The 25704-nt window shown below is 38.0% G+C and overlaps 1 protein-coding gene across 8 annotated transcripts in view; it reads left to right on the top strand.

Annotated features, from left to right (window-relative positions):
- Fat1 (FAT atypical cadherin 1) overlaps positions 1-25704 on the top strand; it is a 117272-nt gene that overhangs the window by 73791 nt on the left and 17777 nt on the right. For 6 of the 8 annotated variants that reach the window (XR_010042555.1, XR_010042556.1, XM_063234630.1 and 3 more), the window contains exons 7-17: positions 1076-1144; positions 2225-2364; positions 7367-7642; positions 7771-7981; positions 12726-16793; positions 17250-17446; positions 20497-20650; positions 21451-21684; positions 22432-22821; positions 24092-24306; positions 24521-24658. Coding sequence is in view for 6 of the 8 variants with exons in the window: in XM_063234630.1 (XP_063090700.1) it covers positions 1076-1144; positions 2225-2364; positions 7367-7642; positions 7771-7981; positions 12726-16793; positions 17250-17446; positions 20497-20650; positions 21451-21684; positions 22432-22821; positions 24092-24306; positions 24521-24658 (6092 nt within the window). In the remaining 2 variants the exon portion in view is untranslated. The remainder of the gene's footprint in view (positions 1-1075; positions 1145-2224; positions 2365-7366; positions 7643-7770; positions 7982-12725; positions 16794-17249; positions 17447-20496; positions 20651-21450; positions 21685-22431; positions 22822-24091; positions 24307-24520; positions 24659-25704) is intronic. The other 2 variants (XM_063234632.1, XM_063234634.1) reach the window with 1 other exon arrangement.

Below are 25704 nucleotides of genomic sequence, written 5' to 3' on the forward strand. Positions count from 1 at the left end.
GACTTCACAGAGTTATGGGTTTTTATAAAAGATTTTTAAAATTTATTGTTTACTTTTTAAATGCATTAAGGAATTACTTTACAGAGAAACCTAAATGCTTTGGTCCCAATTTGTATTTGTTACATGTAACATATGGCATATTATATTTAGTGATTATGATTAGAATATTGAAAGCTGTATCTTGTGCCTGTGTGACTATCACACACATCAGTGTTGAACAGGGATAAGCCTGCAGATTTTGATTTGTAAAACTTAAAATTTGGGGCTGGGGATTTAGCTCAGCGGCATAAGCGCCTGCCTTGCAAGCAGGCAGTCATGAGTTCGATCCCCGGTACCGATAAAAACGAAAAAGATAAAACAAAACAAAACAAAAAAAAACTTAAAATTTATAGTACAGTCTTGGCTTTTTATTTGTATTTATCTCAGTTTTAGTAGAAAGCAGGGTTCATTAAATTAATCCACCTTCTATTAAAGTTTATGTGGCTAAGTCAGTTCTTTTTTTTAGTTTAATTTAGCTCTAATGTATAATGCAATGTGTTACTTGATCCACTTTTTAAAATTTACATTAAACTGTGCTATCTTAGAGCTTTATGTTTTCTTCACATTTTAATTGTAGTGATACTCCAGATCAGTAGTATGTGTTGTGATTTATCTCTAGAGAGAATTTCATATTGCTATGCAATCTCCTCTTCTGTGTTATCCTAGATGTTCTTTCAGAAAGTAGAAGCTGATGGGTCATAAGCAGCAGGAGTCACAGGGTAGAGGCGGGACAGGCTTTTCCTCCTGAACTTTCACACTAGACAGTTGGTTTGTTTTCTCCAGTTTTGATGATTTATATGAAACTGTTGATAACGCCTCTCAAACCCTTAGAGTTTAAGGGGAGAATGAATTACTATCCTCATTAACAATAATGAAAATAGTTGTTTTACTTCTCATTTGCAGAATGATGGGTTGCTCTTGTGCAGTGCTTGACTTCACTGTTTAATACTTGCCGTGTTTGGATCTGCTTTGATTGACTGCCCTTCTTCTTCTGTGCTTTCTTTCCATGCTTACTTGCTTCTTTTGGCTGTGCCAGGAGATACACTTGCTAGAGAAGTTTTTTACGTCTTTCAGATGACTTGTGACCTGAACTGTACAGCAGAAGGTATCTGCTGAGATCACATAATTTACCTCAGATTATGAGATCTAAAATAAAAGCATTGATTTTTGTTAAAATTCTTTTATTTCCTGTGACTATTTTTCATTGCTATTTCTTTTCATAGTTGCTTCTGATCTCACCCATTCCAACTGCACACATATTGACTTTTAATCATCCCTAGACCCATAGTTTTAGGTTTCACTTAATATCTTGTGTATGTAGATATTGTTTTGCTTTTTGATTAGAGTAGGAGAATTTCATCAGCCTTTTATTTTCATTCCATTTCATATCATTGGTATAAGTATTTTAAGTGCAGTGATTTAAAAAGAGCTTTATTAATAAAATTGGGAATCTATTGGAATAGCATTTTTGGGACAGAAACTTTCATTAAATGAGATAACAGTACTAATGAAAATAATGAGAAAAGTTATTTTTAAATAATTTGCTAGTTACAATTGACTAGAATTAACTACCAGTATGTTTTTCAGAATTAACATTTGTCATAGTTATTTTCTTAAGGAATTATACTCAGTGTATCACAAAAATTTTTTAATAATTAAACTTTTAGAGCTGGAAATGTGGCTCAGCACTAGAGTGCTTGTGTGGTATGTGCTAATCCTTTATTCAGTCCATAGTAACAGGAAAAATTAAAATTGTAAATTGCTAGTGACATTTTTATATAGTTACTAAATTGACATCCATGAATGGTAGTTATGAATTAAGTAGATATCCAGACACCAATTAAGCTTTTATTCAGCTTTTAAGTAGCTATCTGGACATGAATTCACTAGATGTCCAGAACCTCTGTAAGAACAAACTGAGATTAATGTATTAGTAGTATAACCGTATTTTTTTCTTGGGGTTGCTTTCTTGCTTTCTCTCAATTCATGGCTTCCTTAACAGTTAGGGTTAGTTTGGCCTTAAAAGCAGTGTCCTTTTAACTGGCCACACTTGCCTTTCCAATGCTGGCTCCTTGGACTCATCTTGATCATTATGTTAGAAATCTTTTTTCACTGCCATGAAGTATTAAATGCCAGGTTTTTGTCCTCTCTCCCGTTTTAACTGTGTTTGTCCTTTTTAACTCAGGTGGCAACTTTGACAGTCACTTTGATGTAGACAAAGGCACTGGAACCATCATCGTTGCCAAACCTCTCGATGCAGAACAAAAATCAAACTACAACCTCACAGTCGAGGCTACGGATGGAACCACCACTATCCTTACTCAAGTAAGTGGGTTACTAACTATCTAAAGAAGAAGAGCAACACATTGTTCTGATTTCAGGGTCCACAGACAAAAAGCAGCAATGGATTTGGCCTCTGAGACTCTACAATCACAAGTGAGTGTGTACACACCGAGAATTGGTATTTGGAGAAAGAAAACCAAGTGGAAAGCCTGGTTTGGGTTTTGTCTATGACTATCAAAAGTTTTTCCAGAGAACGTGAAACCAAACCACATTATTGATGTATTATCAAAATAATATATGTTAATGTTTGATCCATATAATGTAATATATAGTGTTTCACTGTTGAGGGTGAATTGTTCAAGTCAAGTTCATAAAAGCTGATTAAACTAATTAATTGATCTTTGAAATCACTTTTTTTACCCGCTGTCTTGTCCTTGCTAGCTTAACTGGGAGAGTGTATCCACCAGCTTGTGTGTGTGTGTGTGTGTGTGTTAGACAGAGCGAGAGAGAGAGAGAGAGAGAGAGAGAGAGAGAGAGAGAGAGAGAGAGAGAGAGAGAGAAATTGAACTCAGGCCCTTGCGCTTGCTGCTAAGCTGTGTCTCTGGCCCTAAAGGAGTGTGTAAAAATGATTAAAATGTTCTAATGATTTCTTGAACACATTTATTCCTATTTCACAACTAAGACATGATCAAATTGCAGGGCATCCAACTTTAAATGTTAAAATCCTGTAATGAATTAAATTCTCTTAATCTCTTTGGTTTCTTGCTGTGTGCTGTCAGAGCCATGCAAAAGGAATATTCTTGTGTAAATAATCATTGTGGGATTTTGGGAAGCAGCAGAGACATTCATTTATTCATTTACTTAGCAAACACTTGTTATGTGCCAGGTATTGTTTTGAAATCTGAATTATTAGATTATCACATTCCTGTCTCCTGGGAGCTTGTATTAGAACAGTAGAAGCTAAAGGCTTGTCTATGATTTATATGTCCTTAGAAAAGCAGAATTTGAAGGTTAGAGGAAAATATTCTGTATTTATTTTCTGCCTTTAGATTATACTATTTTAAATCTTAAGAGAGGGTTATCTAATATTCATTTGATTGCATTAAAAAAAAGATTGTAATGAAATTGCACAGTGATGCATGCCTGTAATTTTAGCCCTCTGGAAAGCTGAGGCATGAAGATAAAAATTTGAGCCCAGCCTGGACAACTTAATAATTTAATGAGACCCTGCCTGAAAATAAAGAATTAAAAAATAGTGGAGATGAAACTTAATGCAAAGGCCCTGGATCTAATCCCCGGTAACCTCCAGTCCCAAGAAAATGTTATATACAGTATACTGTCAATTAATAAAGGAAGTAGATAATGTAAGGCCAGTTGTAAAAGTATATTATTCCTTTCTTCAGATACCTGTGACTTTAATGTATGTGAAATTGATATTGTATGCTATACTATGTGCTTTGATGTCATTTTACTATCATGAAAGTTCTACTGCAATATAAAAATTATATTTTGTCAGTGACAGATTTCATTGCAGTGACAAGCAAAATCAATTGATTTTCTCTCTTTAGGAATAAGATCCTGAAGTTAAACTCAGAACATGAAAGAACAGAATTAAATTGTAGTAAATCTAACTGGGTAATTCTGAAAAGTTTCAGGATTGTAACTGTGTGTTGTTTAGTTCACAGGACTGACTAAGCCGAGATCAAGCAGCAGAAATTTAATAAATAGCCCTCTGTTCTAAGCATTCTCATTTCTAATGATTATATGTATTTTTAAGTTTATATTAAACAGTGCATCTTTCCTCCCAGAATTCTATTTGAATAGCAACTAAAATTTCTGTAAAACCCAGGAAATACTTTCTAGATTTCTTTTTGCCTCAGTTTTCAATTCTTTATTTATACCTGAGTAGCTTACTTTGAGTCATTTTAAGAGGGCCTTGCTAATAACCTGATGAATTGCCAGCAGGGAAGTCAGAACATAAGAGAGTGGTTCTTGAGCCCAGGCTGACCTGTCACTGGTATGAGACAAAGGGAACAATCATAATTAGGGTTAGGTTTCTAGTCTGAGTCTGAGAACAGGGAGATACAAATCTCAGTGAAAGCAGAAGAACAGATAGCAGACGAAGAGGAACACAGAAATATGAACTGTGCAGATAGGTACCTGGAGCAAGCTAGGGAGATTCAGGTTTGTAGGTAAAACTTAAGGAGCAACAGAGCAGGTTTTGTACATCCAGGCCGATAGCAGCAGATGGCAGATTGAGGGTTAGGAGACCATTGTGGGTTGCAAAAGCACGGGGCACATCTGCAGCAGAGTGGCTCGGAGAGAGTGACAAGGGAATGCCAGGGCTCTGCCGCAGCAGTGCCTCTCCCTGACCTGCAGCTTTTGCTTCAGATGCCTGTCAAGCCCTAACTCAGGTCACTTTATGTTAGTTACATCCCTAGGTAACTTCCCAGATCCAGTTAACATCTCTTTGAAACATCTTCGCTTTCATGTTTTCTTTTATTCTGTATTGAGCATGAATTGCACATTCTGCAGCAGAAAACTTAGTGTGAATCTTGTCTCTTCCTCTTTTTCTGTTCATGTTTTTATTCATACATGTTGGTTATATAGATTAATGAGTTTCGTTCTGGCAGATGTGTACATACACATAACATACTTTAAGCACCTTCTTCCTCATCGCCACCCTTGCCCCATGCGCTCCACCCAGTTTCACATTTTTTAGGGGATGTTTGATGCATTCACTGTTGTGATTTGATCATACTCTGCTATCTGCTGTCTGCTCTTACACCCTGTACCCCCTTTGTCCCTTCCTCATGATAATAGTACCCCTTCTACTTTATTGTCACTATATTTAGATTCTACATATTGTGAAGAACATGCAGTATTTGTCTTTCTGAGTCTGGTGTATTTCGTCAACGTGATGATCTCTAGATCCTTCCATTTTATGCAAATAAAAAATGTTTGTGTTTTTTATTTTAATTACTGCATGATGCTTCACTATGTGAATATATCACATTTTTCTTTATCCTTTCATATGCTGATGGTTACATAGACTGTCGTCTTCTTGCTCCTGTCCAGGGATAAGCTTAGACACTTTAAACTTCCATTTGGTCATCTGGAAAGTGGGGATAATATTAATATTTTTATGAGGGTTAAGTGAGATGATACAGAGTGCTTGACCTTAAAGCTACTAGAACCTATCACCTACTGCATACTCAGCAGTAGCTGTTGATTATAAGACTGCTGTGGGCTCCTGATTTGCCCCCAGCACTCTACTTCCCGCCTCCATTCTCTGGCTCTGTAATTCATCTCCTGCTGCCTGCTACTGGAGAGGTCCACCTGACTGAGAGCAAGAGGTAAAGGTGGCTTTCCTCTGTCAGAAGGTTCAGAGCACTTAGGACATGCAGTTTTCCAGCCTCAGCCAGAGATCCCATCTTCCTTCGCTCAGTCCTCTCCTGTGTCTAAAAGGTGGGGTGTTCTGTCTCACTACAGCCTTTCGCATCTTTGACCAAACCCTTCTCAAGACAAGGTCACCAAAGACCCATGCAGTATGGTGTTACCTCCTTCTTCAGAATGTCCAATCTCTAGATTCTTAACAACTTCCTTGAAAATATATAAGGCGTAAATAGACTTTGCCTAGTGAGGTTAAAGGTTTCATGAGGGCCTGGGTTGCTGTGTACACTTGTTTCATACCTTTACTCTTGCGTAGGCAAAAGCCAAGCACCTAAGTGGCCAATAAATGTTTCCTTTGTGTTGCCTAAGCAAAACTCAGTTTTTAAACTTTCTACTCTTACTAATAGTGATTAGTTGATGATCTTTGATCAGCATAAAGCCTCTCAGTCCGATGCCTGCTCTATGACACAAGTTTTAAATTTATAATGGGAGTGAGAATGTCATGATTGAATTGTTAGGAATTTCCTTCACAGGTTATAACCTTCTCAACCATATATGATCTTTAAGAGTGAGACATTTATAGTTTTTTAAATTTTTACTTACAATAAAAACCTTTTTGTGATTTGGTAAATGAATTTAGTATTTATAGAATTCAGTGCCAAAGGTCTGTCATTGTGGCGTAGTATTCTGGTAGATCATAGGTACTAATGCAAAGGCCTCTCTCCCTGTGCTCTGGCACCAGGCTAGGACTTAGGCCGCCTGTACCACTGGAATTAACTAATACTTACATCTTTAGGATCCAGCAAAGGTCATTTTGTAAACTGATCACCATCATTTATGATTGGTACTGATTTCTGCTATGGTTTATCCATATAAAGTACATCTTTTCATTGTGAAAATGAATCCTCTTACAGTCAAAGTAAATGGTTTTGTTGTTTATAAATTTAGCTTAAGACTGAATTTTTAAAAAACTTTTGCCTTTTAGATATAAATATTTAAGAGGGTTTATCTATTCAGCGTATATAATTGTTTTTAGGAAATAAACATTTACTATATATATATGTAGATTTTGACATCACAAAAAAGATCTAAAAGCTTTCTGTGTGTGTGGGTGGGTGGCAGGGATTAAACCCAAGGCAACACACAGGCTAGCAAAGTACTCTACCACTGAGCTACATTTAGAGTCCTAAAAACATTTCTGATTTTTCTTTTTAACTCAATCTTGGAGTCTTAGCATGAGAAATTTAAATAGCATAATCATGTGTCTCATTTGCATCAGTAAATTAGTAGTTACAGATTCACATCTAATTTAGGGAATGTGTCTTCCATAAGTTCTGGCAAATTAAATTCTGTTTTCTGTCCATGAGTAATCTACTACAGTGTCACCTATGTGGAGACCTAAGCCACCTTAAATAAAGTGTGCACTGTTTTACATCTCCAAAGTCAGTATTAAGAATTTAGAAAGGTCTTCACTACCTGTCTTATATTTTAAATAAGTAATATATCAATGAAAAATTGAAAAATTCTGAATATTTGCTTTTATTTCTCATGTTTGTATTTCCTTTTTTTAAAACACCAGAGTTTGACACTTTAAATATTAAAACTACAAGTAGGAATATTATTATGTGGGCCATTTTGTCTTTTATTACAGGTCCTTATCAAAGTAATAGATACAAATGACCACCGTCCTCAGTTTTCTACTTCAAAATACGAAGTCGTTATTCCTGAAGATACAGCGCCAGAAACAGAAATTTTGCAAATCAGGGCTGTGGATAAGGACGAGAAAAACAAGCTAATCTATACCCTGCAGAGTAGTATAGACCCACTGAGTCTCAAGAAATTTCGTCTGGATCCTGCCACTGGCTCCCTTTCTACTTGTGAGAAACTGGATCATGAAGCTGTTCACCAGCACATTCTTACGGTCATGGTACGTCTGTTCATTCTTCTGCCCATGTGGTTCTTGAAAAGTTTTATGTGTGTGAGAATAACGGTGATTTTTAATCCATAAGAAAGAAAATCTCAGAAGGCTACTAATGTGTTGAATGATTCTTCTAGGTGCGGGATCAGGATGTTCCTGTAAAACGCAACTTTGCAAGGATTATTGTTAATGTCAGTGACACGAATGACCATGCCCCGTGGTTCACCAGTTCCTCTTACGAAGGGCGGGTTTATGAATCAGCAGCTGTTGGCTCAGTTGTGTTGCAGGTTACAGCTCTGGACAAAGACAAGGGGAAAAATGCTGAAGTGGTATACTCAATTGAATCAGGTATTTTTGGAGTTTTCAAGTTTTAATTTTGTGTATGTTACAATGTATTTCTAAAGTTCTGTTTTTAACATTTCTGTATATTGCTGCAAAAATTGCTGGAGATCTTTATCATTTTGCATGCTTGTAAAAAGAGGAAGTATTTTTAAAATTAAATTTTAACCCATTAGAGAGGAAAGATAGGGTCCTGGTTAATTTGGGTACCCGGAATTTGTGAGATTCATAATACTAGCATAGTGGAAGACTTCAGAGAAATCCTGCAGAAAGATAATTTTTTATTTGACCAATTTACTATTTCTGAAATTACATTAACCACAGCTATTCTCCTATGAGCTATTGGTTAGCTGTGAAATACTTAGGAAAGTCCTGGCCTAGTAATTGAACATTTTACTTTTTATCAGAGAATATTTTCTCTTGGATAGAGCATGGAATTTTTTTGATGGAATGCTGATTTATCCAGTTCTTCTTGGGATTAGTTCTCAAAAAAAAAGAAAATATCTTGCTTCTTGGACACCTCTGCCCCGGCTTTTACTCCTAGTTTTAAAAGTTGAGCTTCATGCATGGAGTTGAAGTTGAGCTTCATGCATGGAGTTGGGTTATTGCAGTAGGTCACAGAGTAGGTCTGGAACTAGAACAAAAGGTTGAAGAGCCTGTTATATATGGCCTTGGGGCAAAAGGGGCAGGGAGGCCTCCTGGAGCTGGGCCTGGGCAATCCTGGATAGATACAGCAGCAGGAAATCCAGGGTCCTGCTAGTGATAGCAAGGAGGCGCGTCAAGAAGTGGTCACGGCAGCAGCGTGTTTCTTTTTTTTTTAAATTCATCTTTTACTTCACGTAATATTTAAAGACTTTTTTTTTCCTTGGGTGCGCTCACCAGGCGGGTGCTTACACTGCAGAGTTAAATCCCCAGCACCATGTGAAGTGTTCTTTATTCTCTGTTCTGTTTTATACTGAGGCCTCTCATTCTTGTATTCATTGTATGGACTAATGAAGCTCATTTTATACGGCATGCAAAAGGCATTCATACTTGTGTTTGATAGGGTTACCATTAGTCCACAGGTGTGTGTGCTGGCAGGAATTTGGCTTTAGAGTATATGATTATTCAGTTAGAAATTACACTGCTTTCAGATTTTTCCTACTCATGCAAAATAGTATGAGTAAATGATGATCATAATGCTGAAAAGACAGTTGAGTTTCCCACTTTACTCAGTGCCATTTTTAGTATGAAAAATATGGTCCCTTTCACTCTTCTGTGTTTGTAAAGATCCTAGGAAATTGCAATTGTCTATATTTGGCTTAATTCCAGAGTTCAACCTGTTTAGAAGTGATCTCTCCTAGATTTTATAATCAAGAGGCCTAGATTATCTATATATCATATAACAAAAATCTGAGTACGTGGAGAGTAATTTTACTTTGTGTGGCTAAACTTTTTATTTTTTTATAAATTTGAAATTTCATTTGTTTCCCTTAAAACAACCAAATAGTTTATTACTCACAAATAGCATTTATTTACTGCATTGTGATTACAGTGTTAAAATGCATTGTAGTATAGTTAGTGCTTTGAATAAAGATGAAGTGGTTTTCCATTGCCTCAGGCATTTAATAGTTAGAAAAACAGTGCATTCCTTTTGTGCATGCTTGAGCATTTCAATAAGTAATTTTGTCATAGACAAACTGACTGCATTTATGTAGGAGAAAATGTTAAACTTTCCCTTAGCTTTCACATAATTTTCAACAACTGGGTGGTTAAAATATGATTGTTGGTGTCTGCGAAAAGGCATGTGCATTCTTTGAATACTTTTAATGACTGATGGGATTAGTAATTTGGTATTCTAAGAATGGAATTCTATCTCTCTTCAAAGAATAGATAGAACCATTGGACTCTTTAATATGAAATTGGGACTTGTAAGATTTTTTAAAGATGTTTTTGATGTTATAGAACTATAGTAAACAGTTACTTTATAAGAAACCACTGCTGTTAAAATGTAGTTGATGTGTGTTATGTATATCTGTTGAAATACTATAAACTGTAAATATTCATAATTACATTTCATTTAACAGTTTATTCGTAATTAGCCGCTTCTAATTTGTGTCAGATTATATTTAATAAAGTTCAAAAGATGAGTTATAAATTCCACCCATTACCTTGCATGTTTAATTAACAATTTATTGAGCAAAAGATATGGTCTGATTAGGAGTGTTTAGGGAAAAAAGTAATTTAATTAAAAGATATTTTCAGTAGCATTTGAAGTTATGTGTAGACTTTAGACCCATATGCTGTGCGGTGTTTTCTTCTCTTGTTACTTTAAAAAAGGAGATTATTTGGATTCTCCTTCACAACTATTGTAAAGCCTGTAGACACAAGACATTCACTAAGTGTATGTATTGATTAGAGTTGATTTTCCTCCCTAAACAGGTTAAATGTAGTTAAGAGTTCAAATGTGGGAGAGATTGCAACCCAGTCATTAGCAGCTTGTCAGCCATGGGAAGAAATAGACTTGGCCTACACATCTCCTTTATGTGCCCTATTGGTGAGAGACAGACAGTAGATTAGGAACAAAAACTGGCTCGTTTGTCCAATTTCCCTGTTTAAATACAGTGGACAATTTGAAGTCATCGTAATTCAGCTAAAGTTAGAAGAATAAGCCCCCATCCTAGAATAAACTTTCTGATGTATGGCGTTGTTAATTCATTCAGAGATATTATGCCTGTTTTTCTCAGTGCTTGGTGAATGAGTGTTCTTACTAGCAGAGACACATTTATGCCAGTCAGTAGCCATCATGACAACGTGACGTTGTTGCTTTCTCCTATATGAATCTTAATTCTTTTTGCTTTAGGGTTTCTGTGTAACCTTCTTCATATCAGTGAAAAGCTCAGGGCCTGCTGTTTCAGTGGGGACATCCCAAATGATAAAGAATGTTTCTAAATTTCACATTGGGTAGATAAAGAACAAGGTTGTTAGACATAGTAGCAAAGAAAAACAAGGGTAAAGTAGAAACAGCCACATTGAATAGGGAGGTCAGGGAACGACTTACCATGACACTGTCAGCAGGGCTGTCAGGTATTCAGAACACCTGGGCAGGGCTGTTCCAGGAGAAAACACACCAAAAGCACAGGTCCTGCGATGGAGACAGTGTGCTTTGGGTGGAGGAGCAAGGCGGATGGCAGTGTGACTGGAGGCCAGCAGCAAGTTTTGCAGAAAGCAGTGCATTGTGACCCTGGAAACCTGCGTCATCACTAAGAAAAAGAAAGTTTGTTTCTTCACTTTGAGGCCTTGTATATTTGAAACTTTACTGGCAAAGTAAGATTTCACTGTAGAAAATAAGACAAATACATACAGATAAATGACAATAAAGTTGGCAGTGTTAGTTGCTTTTCAAGTACAGATACAGGAAAGCCTGAGAGATGGGGCCAAAGACAGCTGCCAAAGGTTACCGTGTTCTCTCCCTCAAGCCACATAAGCTGTTGCAATTTTGGAGAGTGAGGGTGATGCACAGGTAGGATGCAAAAAGGGTTTTTGAGCTCTGATAACTCAAATGCATTGAAAGAGAACTTTTGCTAAACACAGACAAGCCGGAAATTAGTGTCTGAGCAACCTGGCAGAGGCAGCAGGACCCTGTTCTTGGGCCAGGGTTGAGGCCCTTGAAGAGTGGGCCTCCTCCCTGTTGCAGACTGAGGCTCTGCCTTGGGGCCTGGACACAGAGCCAGGCAGACTTAATGAAAACCAGGCTGGGTCTGGCTTCAGAAAAAATTGTCATGGAGTTTTGGAAAATGTATTAAAGGGAGGAAATGAAGACCGTATCGGAAGTGTTGACTGTAAATGACGTAGACAAAAGTGCTTGGTTACTTTCTAGTTTGCAGATCACACTAAGTGGTTTTGGTCTGTGAAATGCCATATTAACTGCGAAGAAGTTAGAAGAATAAGAACTCGAGAAGGCAGTTAGTGGCAAGTGGAGCTTGTTTTGAGTGAGTGGAAAATACATTCAGTACTGTGATAGGATACTGCATTCTGGGTTCTTGTTTATAAAGGAGAAAGGAGTCGAGGGCTCATGGATGGATTCAGATTCAGTACCATTATGCTGCCTTGATCCTAGCCAGAAAGACTACAGAAACCTTCTGATTTCTTCAAAGGATGCAAAACTATGGGGTATTATATATTTGGGTCTGAAAACGTTAAAAGAAAACCAAGGAAACAGATCTGTCCTGGTAGTTGGCTTCTCAGCCTCAGCCCTATTGATATTTTGGCCAGATAACTTCTCACAGCCGAGGCTCATGCTGTGCATTGTTGGCTGTTCAGCAGCCTTCCTGTTCTCTTCCCACAAGATGGCCACTAGCACGACTTCCCCTCCACGCTATTCCAACCACAAGTGTCCCCAGACATCTTGGTGGAAGCAAAATTGCCCTGGAACCACATAAAAACATTTTGGAAGGAGTTTGAGGGGTTGTTAGGAAATTATTAACAGCTTTATGGATGTACAACTGTCCACAACACTTTTCTAGTCAGAGAGTGACATTTTTTCTGTTTCTTGCTTTTCAGAACTTACGGCCAAAATTCTGAAAAACATGCCTTGTTTCAGTTGGATAAAAATGAACCAAGTCAAAAGTCCCATTCAAATGTTGATATCTCCCACATTTCTGCTTAACTCTGAAGATAATTTGTAGAGAAACCTTTGTTTTTGTCTCTTCAGCTGCTAAGTCCATTGCTTCTTATTTTCCCTTTCACATTTATTTTTTTCCTCTCCTTCCAGGAAACATTGGAAATTCTTTCACAATTGATCCCATCTTGGGCTCTATAAAAACTGCCAAAGAATTGGATCGAAGTCATCAAGAGGAATATGATTTAATGGTAAAAGCTGCAGATAAAGGCAATCCACCGATGAGTGAAATGACTTCTGTACATATCTTTGTCACAATTGCTGACAATGCCTCTCCTAAGTTTACTTCAAGAGAATACTCCATTGAAATCAGTGAAACCATCAGCATTGGGAGTTTTGTTGGCATAGTTACAGCCTATAGTCAGTCGTCAGTTGTGTATGAAATAAAAGATGGGAACATAGGGGATGCTTTTGATATTAATCCACATTCTGGAACTGTCATCACTCAGAAAGCCCTGGATTTTGAAACTCTGCCCATTTATACATTGATAATACAAGGAACCAACATGGCCGGTCTGTCCACTAATACCACTATGCTAGTACATCTACAGGATGAGAATGACAATGTACCAGTTTTTATGCAGGCGGAATATTCAGGACTCATTAGTGAATCAGCTTCAATTAATAGCGTGGTCCTGACAGACAGGAATGTCCCTCTAGTGATTCGGGCAACTGATGCTGATAAAGAATCAAATGCTTTGCTTGTTTATCACATTGTGGAACCATCTGTGCACAAATACTTTGCTATTGATTCTAGCACTGGTGCTATTCATACAGTACTGAGTTTGGACTATGAAGAAACAAGTGTTTTTCACTTCACTGTCCAGGTACACGACATGGGGACACCACGTTTATTTGCTGAATATGCAGCTAATGTGACTATACATGTAATTGACATTAATGATTGCCCTCCTGTGTTCTCCAAATCATTGTATGAAGCATCTCTTTTGTTGCCAACATACAAAGGAGTGAAAGTTATCACAGTAAATGCTACAGATGCTGATTCCAGTGCATTTTCACAGTTGATGTACTCCATCACCGAAGGTAACATCGGGGAGAAGTTCTTTATGGACTACAAGACTGGCACTATAACCATACAAAACACCACTCAGTTAAGAAGCCGCTATGAGTTAACCATTCGAGCTTCTGATGGCAGATTTGCCAGCTTCACTTCTGTGAAAATTAATGTGAAAGAAAGCAAAGAGAGTCAACTGAAATTCACCCAGGATTTTTACTCTGCAGTGGTAAAAGAGAACTCTACCGAAGCTACAACATTAGCTGTCATTACTGCTGTTGGGAATCCCATCAACGAGCCTTTATTTTATCACATCCTCAACCCAGATCGCAGGTTTAAAATCAGCCGCACGTCAGGAGTGCTGTCAACCACTGGTGTCCCATTTGATCGAGAGCAGCAGGAGGCATTTGACGTGGTGGTAGAAGTGACGGGAGAGCATAAGCCTTCAGCAGTGGCCCATGTGGTTGTGAAAGTAACTGTGGAAGACCAGAATGATAATGCGCCAGTGTTCATCAACCTTCCCTACTATGCTGTTGTTAAGGTGGATACCGAGGTGGGCCATGTCATTCGCTACGTTACTGCTGTAGACAGAGATAGTGGCAGAAACGGGGAAGTACACTACTACCTTAAGGAGCATCACGACCACTTCCAAATTGGACCCGCAGGTGAAATTTCACTGAAAAAGCAATTTGAACTGGACACTTTAAATAAAGAATATCTTGTTACAGTGGTTGCAAAAGATGGAGGAAACCCAGCTTTTTCAGCTGAAGTCATAGTTCCAATTACTGTTATGAATAAAGCCATGCCGGTGTTTGAAAAACCTTTCTACAGTGCAGAGATTCCAGAGAATATCCAGGTGCACAGCCCAGTTGTTCACATACAAGCCAACAGTCCAGAAGGATTGAAAGTGTTCTATAGCATCACAGACGGAGACCCTTTCAGCCAGTTTACTATTAACTTTAATACTGGAGTTATAAATGTCATAGCTCCTCTGGATTTTGAGTCCCATCCAGCATATAAATTGAGCATACGAGCAACTGACTCTTTGACTGGTGCTCATGCTGAAGTATTTGTTGATATAATAGTGGAAGACATCAATGATAACCCTCCTGTGTTTGTACAGCAGTCTTACAGTGCAACCCTGTCTGAGGCATCTGTAATTGGAACATCTGTGGTTCAAGTTAGAGCAACAGATTCTGATTCAGAACCAAATAGAGGAATTTCATACCAGATGTTTGGAAACCATAGCAAGAGTCATGATCATTTTCACATAGATAGCACCACTGGTCTCATTTCACTGCTTAGAACCTTGGATTATGAACAATTCCAGCAACACAAGATTTTTGTCAGAGCTATTGATGGTGGCATGCCCCCACTTAGCAGTGATGTGATTGTCACAGTAGATGTCACTGACCTCAATGATAATCCACCACTCTTTGACCAGCAAATTTATGAAGCTAAAATTAGCGAGCATGCGATTCATGGGCATTTTGTGACGTGTGTAAAAGCCTATGATGCAGACAGTTCCGATATTGACAGGCTGGAATATTCCATTCTGTCTGGCAATGATCATAAAAATTTTGTCATTGACAGTGAAACAGGAATTATCACACTCTCCAATCTGCGCCGGCACACCTTGAAGCCATTTTACAGTCTTAACATTTCGGTTTCTGATGGAGTTTTTAGAAGTTCAGCTCAGGTTCATGTGGTTGTAATTGGAGGCAATTTGCACAGTCCTGTTTTCCCTCAGAATGAGTATGAAGTGGAACTAGCTGAAAATGCTCCTGTACACACCCTGGTGATTGAGGTTAAGGCAACTGACAGAGATTCTGGTATTTATGGTCACATTACTTACAATATTGTAAATGACTTTGCCAAAGACAGATTTTACCCAAATGAGAGGGGACAAATATTTACTTTGGAAAAACTTGACCGAGAGACCCCTGCAGAGAAAGTAATCTCAATTCGCTTAATGGCTAAGGATGCTGGAGGAAAGGTTGCTTTCTGCACCATTAATGTCATCCTTACGGATGACAATGATAATGCTCCACAGTTCCGAGCAACCAAGTATGAAGTGAACATCGGATCCAATGCTGCCAAAGGAACATCAGTTATTAAAGTCTTTGCAAGCGATGCTGATGAGGGGTCCAATGCCGATGTCATTTATGCCATTGAAGCAGATTCCGAAAGTGTTAAGGAGAATTTGGAAATTAATAAACTGACTGGGGTAATTACTACAAAGGAAAGCTTAATTGGCTTGGAAAATGAGTTTTTCACTTTCTTTGTTAGAGCTGTAGATAATGGGTCTCCACCAAAAGAATCTGTTGTTCCTGTCTATGTTAAAATACTTCCACCAGAGAGACATCTTCCAAAATTCTCAGAGCCATTTTATACATATACAGTTTCAGAAGACATGCCTATTGGAACAGAGATAGATCTCATCAGAGCAGAACATAGTGGGACTGTTCTTTACAGTCTGACCAAAGGGAATACTCCTGAAAGTAATAGAGATGAGTTCTTTGTTATCGACAGGCAGAGTGGAAGACTAAAGCTAGAGAAGAGTCTCGATCATGAGACAACTAAGTGGTACCAGTTTTCCATCCTTGCTAGGTGCACTCAGGATGACTATGAGGTGGTGGCTTCTGTAGATGTTAGTATCCAAGTGAAAGATGCAAATGATAACAGCCCTGTCTTGGAATCCAATCCATATGAGGCATTTATTGTTGAAAACCTTCCAGGGGGAAGTAGAGTCATCCAAATCAGGGCATCTGACCTCGATTCAGGACTGAATGGCCATGTGATGTATAGTTTAGATCAGTCACAAAGTGTAGACATCATCGAATCTTTTGCAATTAATGCGGAAACAGGCTGGATTACAACTCTAAAGGAACTTGACCACGAAGAACGAGACAATTACCAGATTAAAGTGGTTGCATCAGATCATGGCGAAAAGGTTCAGCTCTCTTCCACAGCTGTGGTGGATGTCACTGTCACTGATGTTAATGATAGCCCACCACGGTTCACAGCCGAGATCTATAAAGGGACGGTGAGTGAGGATGATCCACCAGGTGGTGTCATTGCCATCTTGAGTACCACCGATGCTGATTCCGAAGAGATCAACAGACAAGTTACATATTTCATAACAGGTAAACTTCAAATGGTATAGAACTGAATTGTATTAAAAACACATTTGCTGTGTATTTCATGGAAATTGGAGATTAAAGGGAAGATTTTAGTTAATATCTAAAATAAGTAGAATTTGTATCTGTTTAAGCTACACTGCAAGTTCTTCAAAGCTAACAATTTTATTAGTGTTTTTGACTTTTATGATTCATTTTTATTGAACTTTATACTTAATGCATGGTAAATACAGTTCTAAGGAAGTAACAAGCTTCAAAGAAGCCTGGATTACTGATTTAGCAGCCTTATACTTGGCTTAATCACATTTAAATTTACAGTTTAATGCTGCTTTTTTTGTAAATAGAAAAATTCATAATGAAGTTTATTTTTAATCTTTTTTATATAACGTCCATCTTTATACCGTTTACTTTTTCTGTTACTTGTTGAATTCAACACTTCGACATCTTCTATCAATCTGCTAGGAGGTGATGCTTTGGGACAGTTTGCTGTTGAAAATATACAGAATGAATGGAAAGTCTATGTGAAGAAACCTCTAGACAGAGAAAAGAAGGACAGTTACCTTCTGACTATCACAGCAACTGATGGGACCTTTTCATCAAAAGCTATAGTTGAAGTGAAAGTCCTCGATGCAAATGACAACAGTCCAGTTTGTGAAAAGGTAGGCTGTAGTGTCCACATGCGTGTATAGTATGAATTTAAATTGTTTTCATCCTTTCAGTAGGAGTTACTCTCCGCTATATAATACTGTTATAATTCAAATGTGTTTTCTATTATAGTCACTTTTATGCAGAGGTGATTGTTAAATGGGACATGACTTGGAAAGACTTTAGAATTATTTTGGGGATTGTAAATGGATCAAAAACTTCATTTTAAAAACCCAGCATTATCGGATTACAGTCATTTAACTCTAAAATGCTCTGTAAACTTCTCAGGAAGGGATTTTCTTCATTTGGGAGTAAGATTATTTGGGGGAAACATCTGGCCAGCAGGTCTTCTGTAAAGCTCTGTTTTTGCTTTACCAGATGATTTTGTTCTCTATACACCAGAGAAACTGAGAACGTAGTGAAACAGCTCTTGTACCTGTAGAGTTCACATTTTATGAGTGGATAAAATAACAGCTAGACAAGAGCTGAGTCGCTCCAGGCTCAGATGAGAATAGTGCAGCTGGGCAGGAGTGGTACCTGGAGCTGAAGAAGAGGGCACACTGTTCAGAGGCAAAGCGGAGGCCTGCCGCTAGAAAGTAGTGATTTGCCCTCCGGGAGTAGAGGTGGGAAGGTCCTGGGGTACAAGCATGATGGGAAGTGTGAAGCTAGTAACTTAGTTTGCCAGAACTAGGGAAGGTCCTGAGTCCTGGGAAAGAAGAGCGTGTGGTGGGTTGTAGAGGGATGTGAAGGCCATTCTAGGGAGTTAGAACTCTACACTAGAAAATAAGCATGGATTGTGAATTCTTCTATAGTTGAAAGATAAAGAGATGATGTGACTCACGTTCCTTAGAGAAGTTAACTTTGATTAAGTGAAGCCCATTATTTGGATATGGAAAAGAAGAAATAATGGGGTAATAGAACAGGTAGAGATGACAGGAAAGGACCAAAGATACTGACCAGAAAAAGGTGATAGCATCCCACCCCAGTCTGGAAGTGACAGTGTGGCACGCATGTTGAGTCAGGACCTAAATTTGCCAGGAATGGAAGGAGAAAGATCAAAGCAGTGACAAAGGTAACCCAGAATGGGAATTGGTTAGAGAGTAAGCATGGAGAGTCTGTGAAATTTAAGGGAAAGAGGCATTCAGTAGATGGTGTTTTGTAAACACTTAGAGATGCTGAGATTAGTGAGATGTGAACTGGGCGGTTTCTGTAGATAGCCGACAGCTGAATTCATTTGAGAGAAGGATACCAACAAAAAGGGAAAAAATGAAGGCAGGTATTGCCAAAGAAAGAAGGAAGCAGAAGGTTGCCAGGGCAGTACTGTCGAGGATGACAGATGGAATTGTTAAGTGGCACAGTGGCAAGCAGAGGTGTGACCTAGCTAAAGGATTTGGTCAGGGTGTGAAGCGGACCTTCTGAATTCCGTGACTGACCGGGGATGGCAGCCTTGGGAATCCTAATGAGGGCCGCCGGCTGCAGATGGCAGTGAGTGTTAGGGGACAGGTTTGGCCGGTGAGGAGGACTGAGAGTAAAGGAAGGGAGGAGAGGATGTTAGGTGGCAGAAGGTTGGCCGAGGGTGAGTGAGTTTAAAGGTGCACAGGGCAGATGAAAATACTGCCCGTCCAGTGAAAGCACATGTGTAGGGTCTGCGGAGAGTAGCACACCTACTTCCCGGTAAATGGACACTTACATTTAGTCTTGAGGGGGAAATAGGAGTTCATTCCAGTCAATAAGTACATGTTTTTTGGTGACAGTAAGTACTTGGTGGGGTGGGCCTGTGTATATTATCTCCTTTAAGAAACTAGATGTGTACATTTTTGTTTTCTAGCACTCTGATATTATCTGAGTGTGTGAGGCATAAGTGACAAATACAGTGAACACTTAAATTTTTAAAAATAATTAATTACAGTAAAGGCACATTATCATTAATCTCCCTCAGAATACACAGGGGTTCTTGCTACCCTAAAGCAGTTTTAGAAGCCCTTGCGTGAATGCTTTTAGTACACTGTTGTGGCTGCCTGGCTGCTCTGAACTTATGTGAAGTGTTTTACCTTGCATGGTCATTTTGATTTTGGCAAAGAGCCAGAAGTTTCATGGTGCCAGATCCGGTGAATAGATCAATGAGGATAAGTGGTCCTGTCGTTATGAGCCTACCTTTCCATTATAAGGCACTAAATGGGAGCATTCACCATATTTTTGATCATGAAAACAAAGCTCTAGAACAACTTCTGAAAGTGACAAGATCAGTGGGGATAGGTGTGTTCAAAGCTTTGCAGGGAGCACTTGGAGGAGAATTAATGGCAATGTGTCTTTTACTGTAATAAATTTTTTTTTAAAATGTAAGCATCACTATATATTTTGGTCAGCCTCATATTACGTTATCATTTTTGGTAATAAAGTCAGACACAAGACCATAAAATACCCTGTTTGATAAAATACATCTCACCGATCATCAAGTCATGTTAAGAAAGTAAGTGTAGTAGTCTTCGCCTGTTTCTCCTCTTTCCTTTTATGGCACAGATTCCGTAATAATGGGGGCATTATGTTTAAAGTTCAGCCCAAATGTGGAGAGAGGGTTAGACAGGAGGGAGCTTAGAGGGACCCGAGCCTTGCTGCCTGCTCTGTGGCCTTGGAGAAATCTTTGTTTTCTCCTGTAACAAGGATCGTGTCTCACAACTGCAGTTCTGGTCATACGTTACGGACAGTTGCATACAAGAAATTCCTGTAGATGGACATAAACAACCAGGGTATAGTTTCTAATTTTTAGGTGAATATAGAATATTAGTGACTTTCTTACAAGCATGTAAACTAGATATGAAATTGACTCAATACAAAATATGTAGTACTTTGTTGGTTAAATATCAATCAAACTCGGGGGTAAAGCTGATAACTTAGAAGGCTCCTTTTTGTTTTAGGTTTGTTTTGTGAGGTCATGCTCTTTGAAGCTTAATTTCAATTATTTTCTATGTTTTCTATAGTTAAAATGAGGTCTTTTATTTCCTCAACAGCCACTGCTGACTTTTAATGATTTTATTGTTAACAGTGTTGTTTCAAATCTTTGCAGACTCTGTATTCGGATACCATCCCTGAAGATGCCCTTCCTGGTAAACTGATTATGCAGGTCTCTGCCACAGATGCAGACATCCGTTCCAATGCTGAAATCACCTATACATTATTGGGTTCAGGTGCAGAGAAATTCAGACTAAATCCAGACACAGGTAATGGTGGGGTTGGGGATACCTTTCATTGTGTATTCCAACAAAATCATGTTGTATGTTGGTGATTTTAGATCACTTGAGAATTTTGAAATGATATTTTGTCCTGTACAAATTTACTGTGATATGAAATGAGCTTTTAGACATTTATCAGCAATTTAATATGTAAATTTTAAATTGCTCACTCATTTGGGAGTAAGATTAAAAAAACCTGGCAATACAAAATCACTTCCTTGAACTGAAGATTTAATGTTGAGAACCAAACTCTAAAGTTTAGAAAGTTTTTTTTTTTTTTTTTTGACTTACACCTCAGACTTTTTGCTTGGTCTGTTTTATTTATATAGCATGTTTTTTGAATTTATGATTATAAATTTCTAATATGTTTTTCTATAATTAAAGTAATCCATGATACTTGATTTCTTAGAAGTGTTTTCTCTTGTAATTTTGCTAAAATTAGGTCAAACAATAACTTTTTATTAAACTTTTTTTATTATCCCCTTAAGAAATAATTGTAAATATGTGGATGCATTTTTTGAATAAGTTTATTTTAAGTTTTAAATTAGATAAATTAGGTCACTGTTTTCCTTTTGTAATGCATGTAAGGTAAGAGGCCCGAGCCTCAGATACACTGGAAAACCTGGTCCCTAGCAGGGTTTGCCGTGCTCCTGAAGATGGTGAGTCACAGACTAACTTGCTCTCCACACCAAGGCTAAGAATTGTAAGAGAAAAGGAAGAGAAAGATGTGCATTTGTAGTTCACATCCTAAATTTCAAATGAGTCCAGTTACTTTTTGTTTACTCTAGGTGAACTGAAAACATTAGCGCCCCTCGATCGCGAGGAGCAAGCGGTTTATAACCTTCTGGTCAAGGCCACAGATGGAGGAGGCAGATTCTGTCAAGCCAGTATTGTGCTCACGTTAGAAGATGTGAACGATAATGCCCCCGAGTTCACTGCTGACCCCTACACCATCACTGTGTTTGAGAACACAGAGCCTGGGACGCTACTGACCCGAGTGCAGGCCACGGATGCTGACACAGGTATCCTCTGGGGCACACTCTTCGGCCCTGTGCGAAGACTTACTAGCTGCTGTTCCGGAGCACAGCCCCAGTGCCCCGCAGTGCAGCCAGTGTCTTCCACACATGAAGTGGCTAGTCATTGTTTTGTAATTCATTTTATATGAATCTTTGAAGTCTCAAAATTAGATCCAGTGAACTCACTGTATCAGGTATCTGTAGTATGAATAAAGTCCTGCTTAGTAACTTTATCAAGTTTGTTTCATATATCATCGAATTAATTTGTGAGGTGTTACTGTGTCTAAACCATTGGTGCCACAAAGAAGTTTTTGGTGTCATAGGAATATATAACAAGAACAAATACTACATGTGCAATTTCACAAATCTTTCCAAATTTTTGTGGGAAATTAAGACTGAGATATGTTATATTCATAGCATTTTGATGGCTTCAAATTACTACTGAAGAATTACAAGAATATCAAAATGGTTACGTTACAAATAACTGTCATGAAAGTTAAATCTTAAATAGATTTCATTTTTAAAAATCTAGGGGGTACTGTAGCATAGACTTCTATATAAAATAACCTAAAAAACCAGATATGTATGCGGTTGTACTTTAAAAACTCAGTAAATTGATAATTCAAAGAATTTGCTTAGATCGCATTCAAAAATAAGTGATTAGCATTTTATCTTTTTAAAAAATACTTTGTAATTTTTAAAATTTAAGTTTTTTAATATAAAATCTTCTGGCATGATTTTGTGTCTTAACAGGATTGAATCGAAAAATTTCCTACTCACTGATTGACTCTGCTAACGGGCAGTTCTCCATTAATGACATATCTGGAATTATTCAGTTAGAAAAGCCTTTGGATAGAGAACAACAGGCAGTGTATACCCTTACTTTGAAAGCTGTAGACCAAGGTTTGCCAAGGAGGTTGTCAGCCACTGGCACTGTCATAGTGTCAGTTTTGGATATAAATGACAACCCCCCTGTGTTTGAATACCGGGAATATGGGGCCACAGTGTCTGAGGACGTCCTCATTGGAACTGAAGTTCTTCAGCTTTACGCGGCAAGCCGGGATATCGAAGCAAATGCTGAAATCACCTACTCAATAATAAGTGGAAATGAACACGGGAAATTCAGCATAGATGCTAAAACAGGTAATGTACCCTAAAAGAGCGAGGAAGCACTGTGTTCCACCAAAAAGGCTAGATTGTCTGGCACTTTACCATATACAAAGTGATAGACACATATTAAGAGCAGATACTCTTAAAAAGAAACTTAAGGGGTTTTTTGTTGGTTAAAATCAGAATAAAAGTGGCTTTAGAAAATCACAGTCTCTAATTCTGTTTGGTAAAATACATTTCTGGCATAGACACTAATCTGTAAACACATTAACTTAAAATAGAAAACCAGAGTATCACATTCCAATAGTTCAGCGGTGATGTAAAGTGTTCCAAGTCAGTAAAGATAAGAATGACTGATAGACAGTAGAGGACCCTGTGCAGTTAACTCCTTTTATCCTCCATATCGGAAACATAGAATGTAGCTTTCCAAGTAAAACCATAATTTCAACCTCTTAGATCTTACTTTCTATAGTGGGCATCTGATAACTCATGAAGTTGACATATTTATTATGGTTGTTATATGTAACAGTTGAAGAACTTTGCATCCTGTTGGGGCTGCCTGCAGGTCAGAGGTCAGAGGCACTGTTGACTCTTGCTGCGTAAATACTGATGTCATCTTGCTAAGCTGTGACTGAAATGGCTGTCAAGTCTTAGTTTAAAAAGTTCCTTTCTAATTGCTTAATTGTATGCGACTATTTTAGATAAAGAATAAGTGTGTGATGATGCTATCTTAAAAGGTTTTTAAAATACATACCATAAAATAGTTATTTTTAGAGTTCTTTTATCTCATTTTCTTGTTAGGTAGGATGAACTGTAATGAACTGACAAGGAAAGATGTTAGGAGAACTGTTAAAAAGGAATTTTAATGATAGAATGTAAATATAGGATTGCTTTAAAGGTTTTTTTTTTAAAAATAGAATGTGCATGTGGATAAGATAGAATGAAAAGGAAGAAGGAATCAAAAGGCACAGAACTGAGGAATTGTAAAATTCCATTTTGTTTATTAAAATCTGTTATGAACTACGGTTAGGAAGAGATGGATCCAATTATATTTATAGCAGCAATATAGGTAATACTGACTAGGGAAGTGATTGGAATATTATAATGGATATCAGGAAAATAATTAAGAGTGAAATAAGAACCCATAATTTATAATTGTTGAGTGAAGGAACTAGGGAATATACGTAATTGGTAAATAAACTTTTGAAGTGAAAAGTAATTTTTTTAAAAAAAAGTGTTACATATTTCAGTATTACTAGCAAAAAAGTTATAGCGTTATAAAGTAATTCTGATTGTCTTTCAGGGGCCATTTTTATCATTGAGAATCTGGATTATGAGAGTGCCCATGAATATTATCTGACTGTAGAAGCCACGGATGGAGGCACACCTTCCTTAAGTGACGTGGTGACTGTGAACATTAATGTAACAGATATCAATGACAACACCCCAGCCTTCAGCCAAGACACCTACACAGCAGTGATCAGTGAAGATGCTGTTCTCGAGCAGTCTGTCATAACAGTATGTGAACCCCCTCAAGACTTCTTATGGATTTTTTGCAAGAGTTTTTAGTAAAATCAGTGTAATTTTTGTAATGGCTTTATTTGAAAATATTACAGAGATATGAAAATGTCATTTGCTAGGCCAGTTAGTGATTTTATTATAAATAACTGCCATAAAGTAGCCTCAGTCCCTCCCTTAGCTATCTGCTAAATAAGAGTGTGCTGTTTTCTAGGTTATGGCTGATGATGCCGATGGGCCTTTGTATAGCCTCATCCACTACTCAATTATAGAAGGCAATCAAGGAGGTCCATTTACAATCGATCCTGTCAAGGGAGAAGTGAAAGTGACTAAGCTTCTGGACCGGGAAACAGTAAGTGTAAAACTTTGATTTAGAGTGTTTACAAGTTACCAGATCAATAACTAGAAGTGCTTTGTGTTCAGACCTACTAGGCATGATGTGAAGTGTCCAAAAGGGTAGAACCAGCTTTCTCAGAAACTGAGAAACGGGGTAAATACTTGAGAAGCATTTGCAGTCTGCGTGTCTCACGAGTGTACGAAATATTTTTTGTGCTTGTAGCAAAGTTTGATAATAGAAGTTTGTATTCGAGAAGAAATTGCAGTTGGCGCCAACATTCTGAGACACTTATTGGAACTAGGGGCCAGATTTTAAAGCTAGGCTTTAAGTAACAGACTACCCTTTAAGATCCAAAGGAGAAATTTCCTGCAAGAAATTATATGAACACAGCATGCAAATCGAAACTATATTTAGAAGACTAATCATACAGAGAAGTAGAGAGAGATAAAATGAAAGGCATTGTAGGAACAAATTATAGGCCACGGAACCAGAATGGGAGAGTCACACTTGATGCTACAGGCCTGAGGAAATTGCTTAATCTTGTGAACAGAAATATATCAGGAGACATTTTGGAATATTATTACTTAAGTAGTTCCAAGCATATTTTAGAATAGTTGGAGACCAGGAGAAGTAGAAGGGCCATTGGCTGTTTATCTGTTACAGTAAGAGCAGCAGCAGAAAGAATTCAGTGAAAAGAACATGAATAAAGGAAAAATTAGAATCCACAAAGCTTGGGTATGACCCTGTGTAGGACAGCAGTGGTGTCAGAGATGACTTCTATCAGTCTTGCTGTGCTTGGGCAGTGAGCACCATTATAGAGAGGACAGGAAGTCATGAGGTGTCAACTCAGGACTGGTAGATGCTACGAGTGTGCTTTCAGATGGGTTGGGTTTTAGTGGGAAATAGCATATGAGGAAAGTACTAGTTGGTGACTGATTTAGGCATTTCAGTCTAATTTAGAGACGTAAATTAGCAGTTGTAGATGCAGTGATTATAGAAGTGATCTCTAAGGCAAGTCAGACTACACCACTGTCCGCCCACCCCCGTATCCACTCACTGTC

Source organism: Cavia porcellus, unplaced genomic scaffold (genome assembly GCF_034190915.1).
Source record: "Cavia porcellus strain 051 isolate PalLab524CR breed Dunkin Hartley unplaced genomic scaffold, mCavPor4.1 scaffold_24, whole genome shotgun sequence".
In the NCBI taxonomy this organism is placed as follows: domain Eukaryota; kingdom Metazoa; phylum Chordata; class Mammalia; order Rodentia; family Caviidae; genus Cavia; species Cavia porcellus.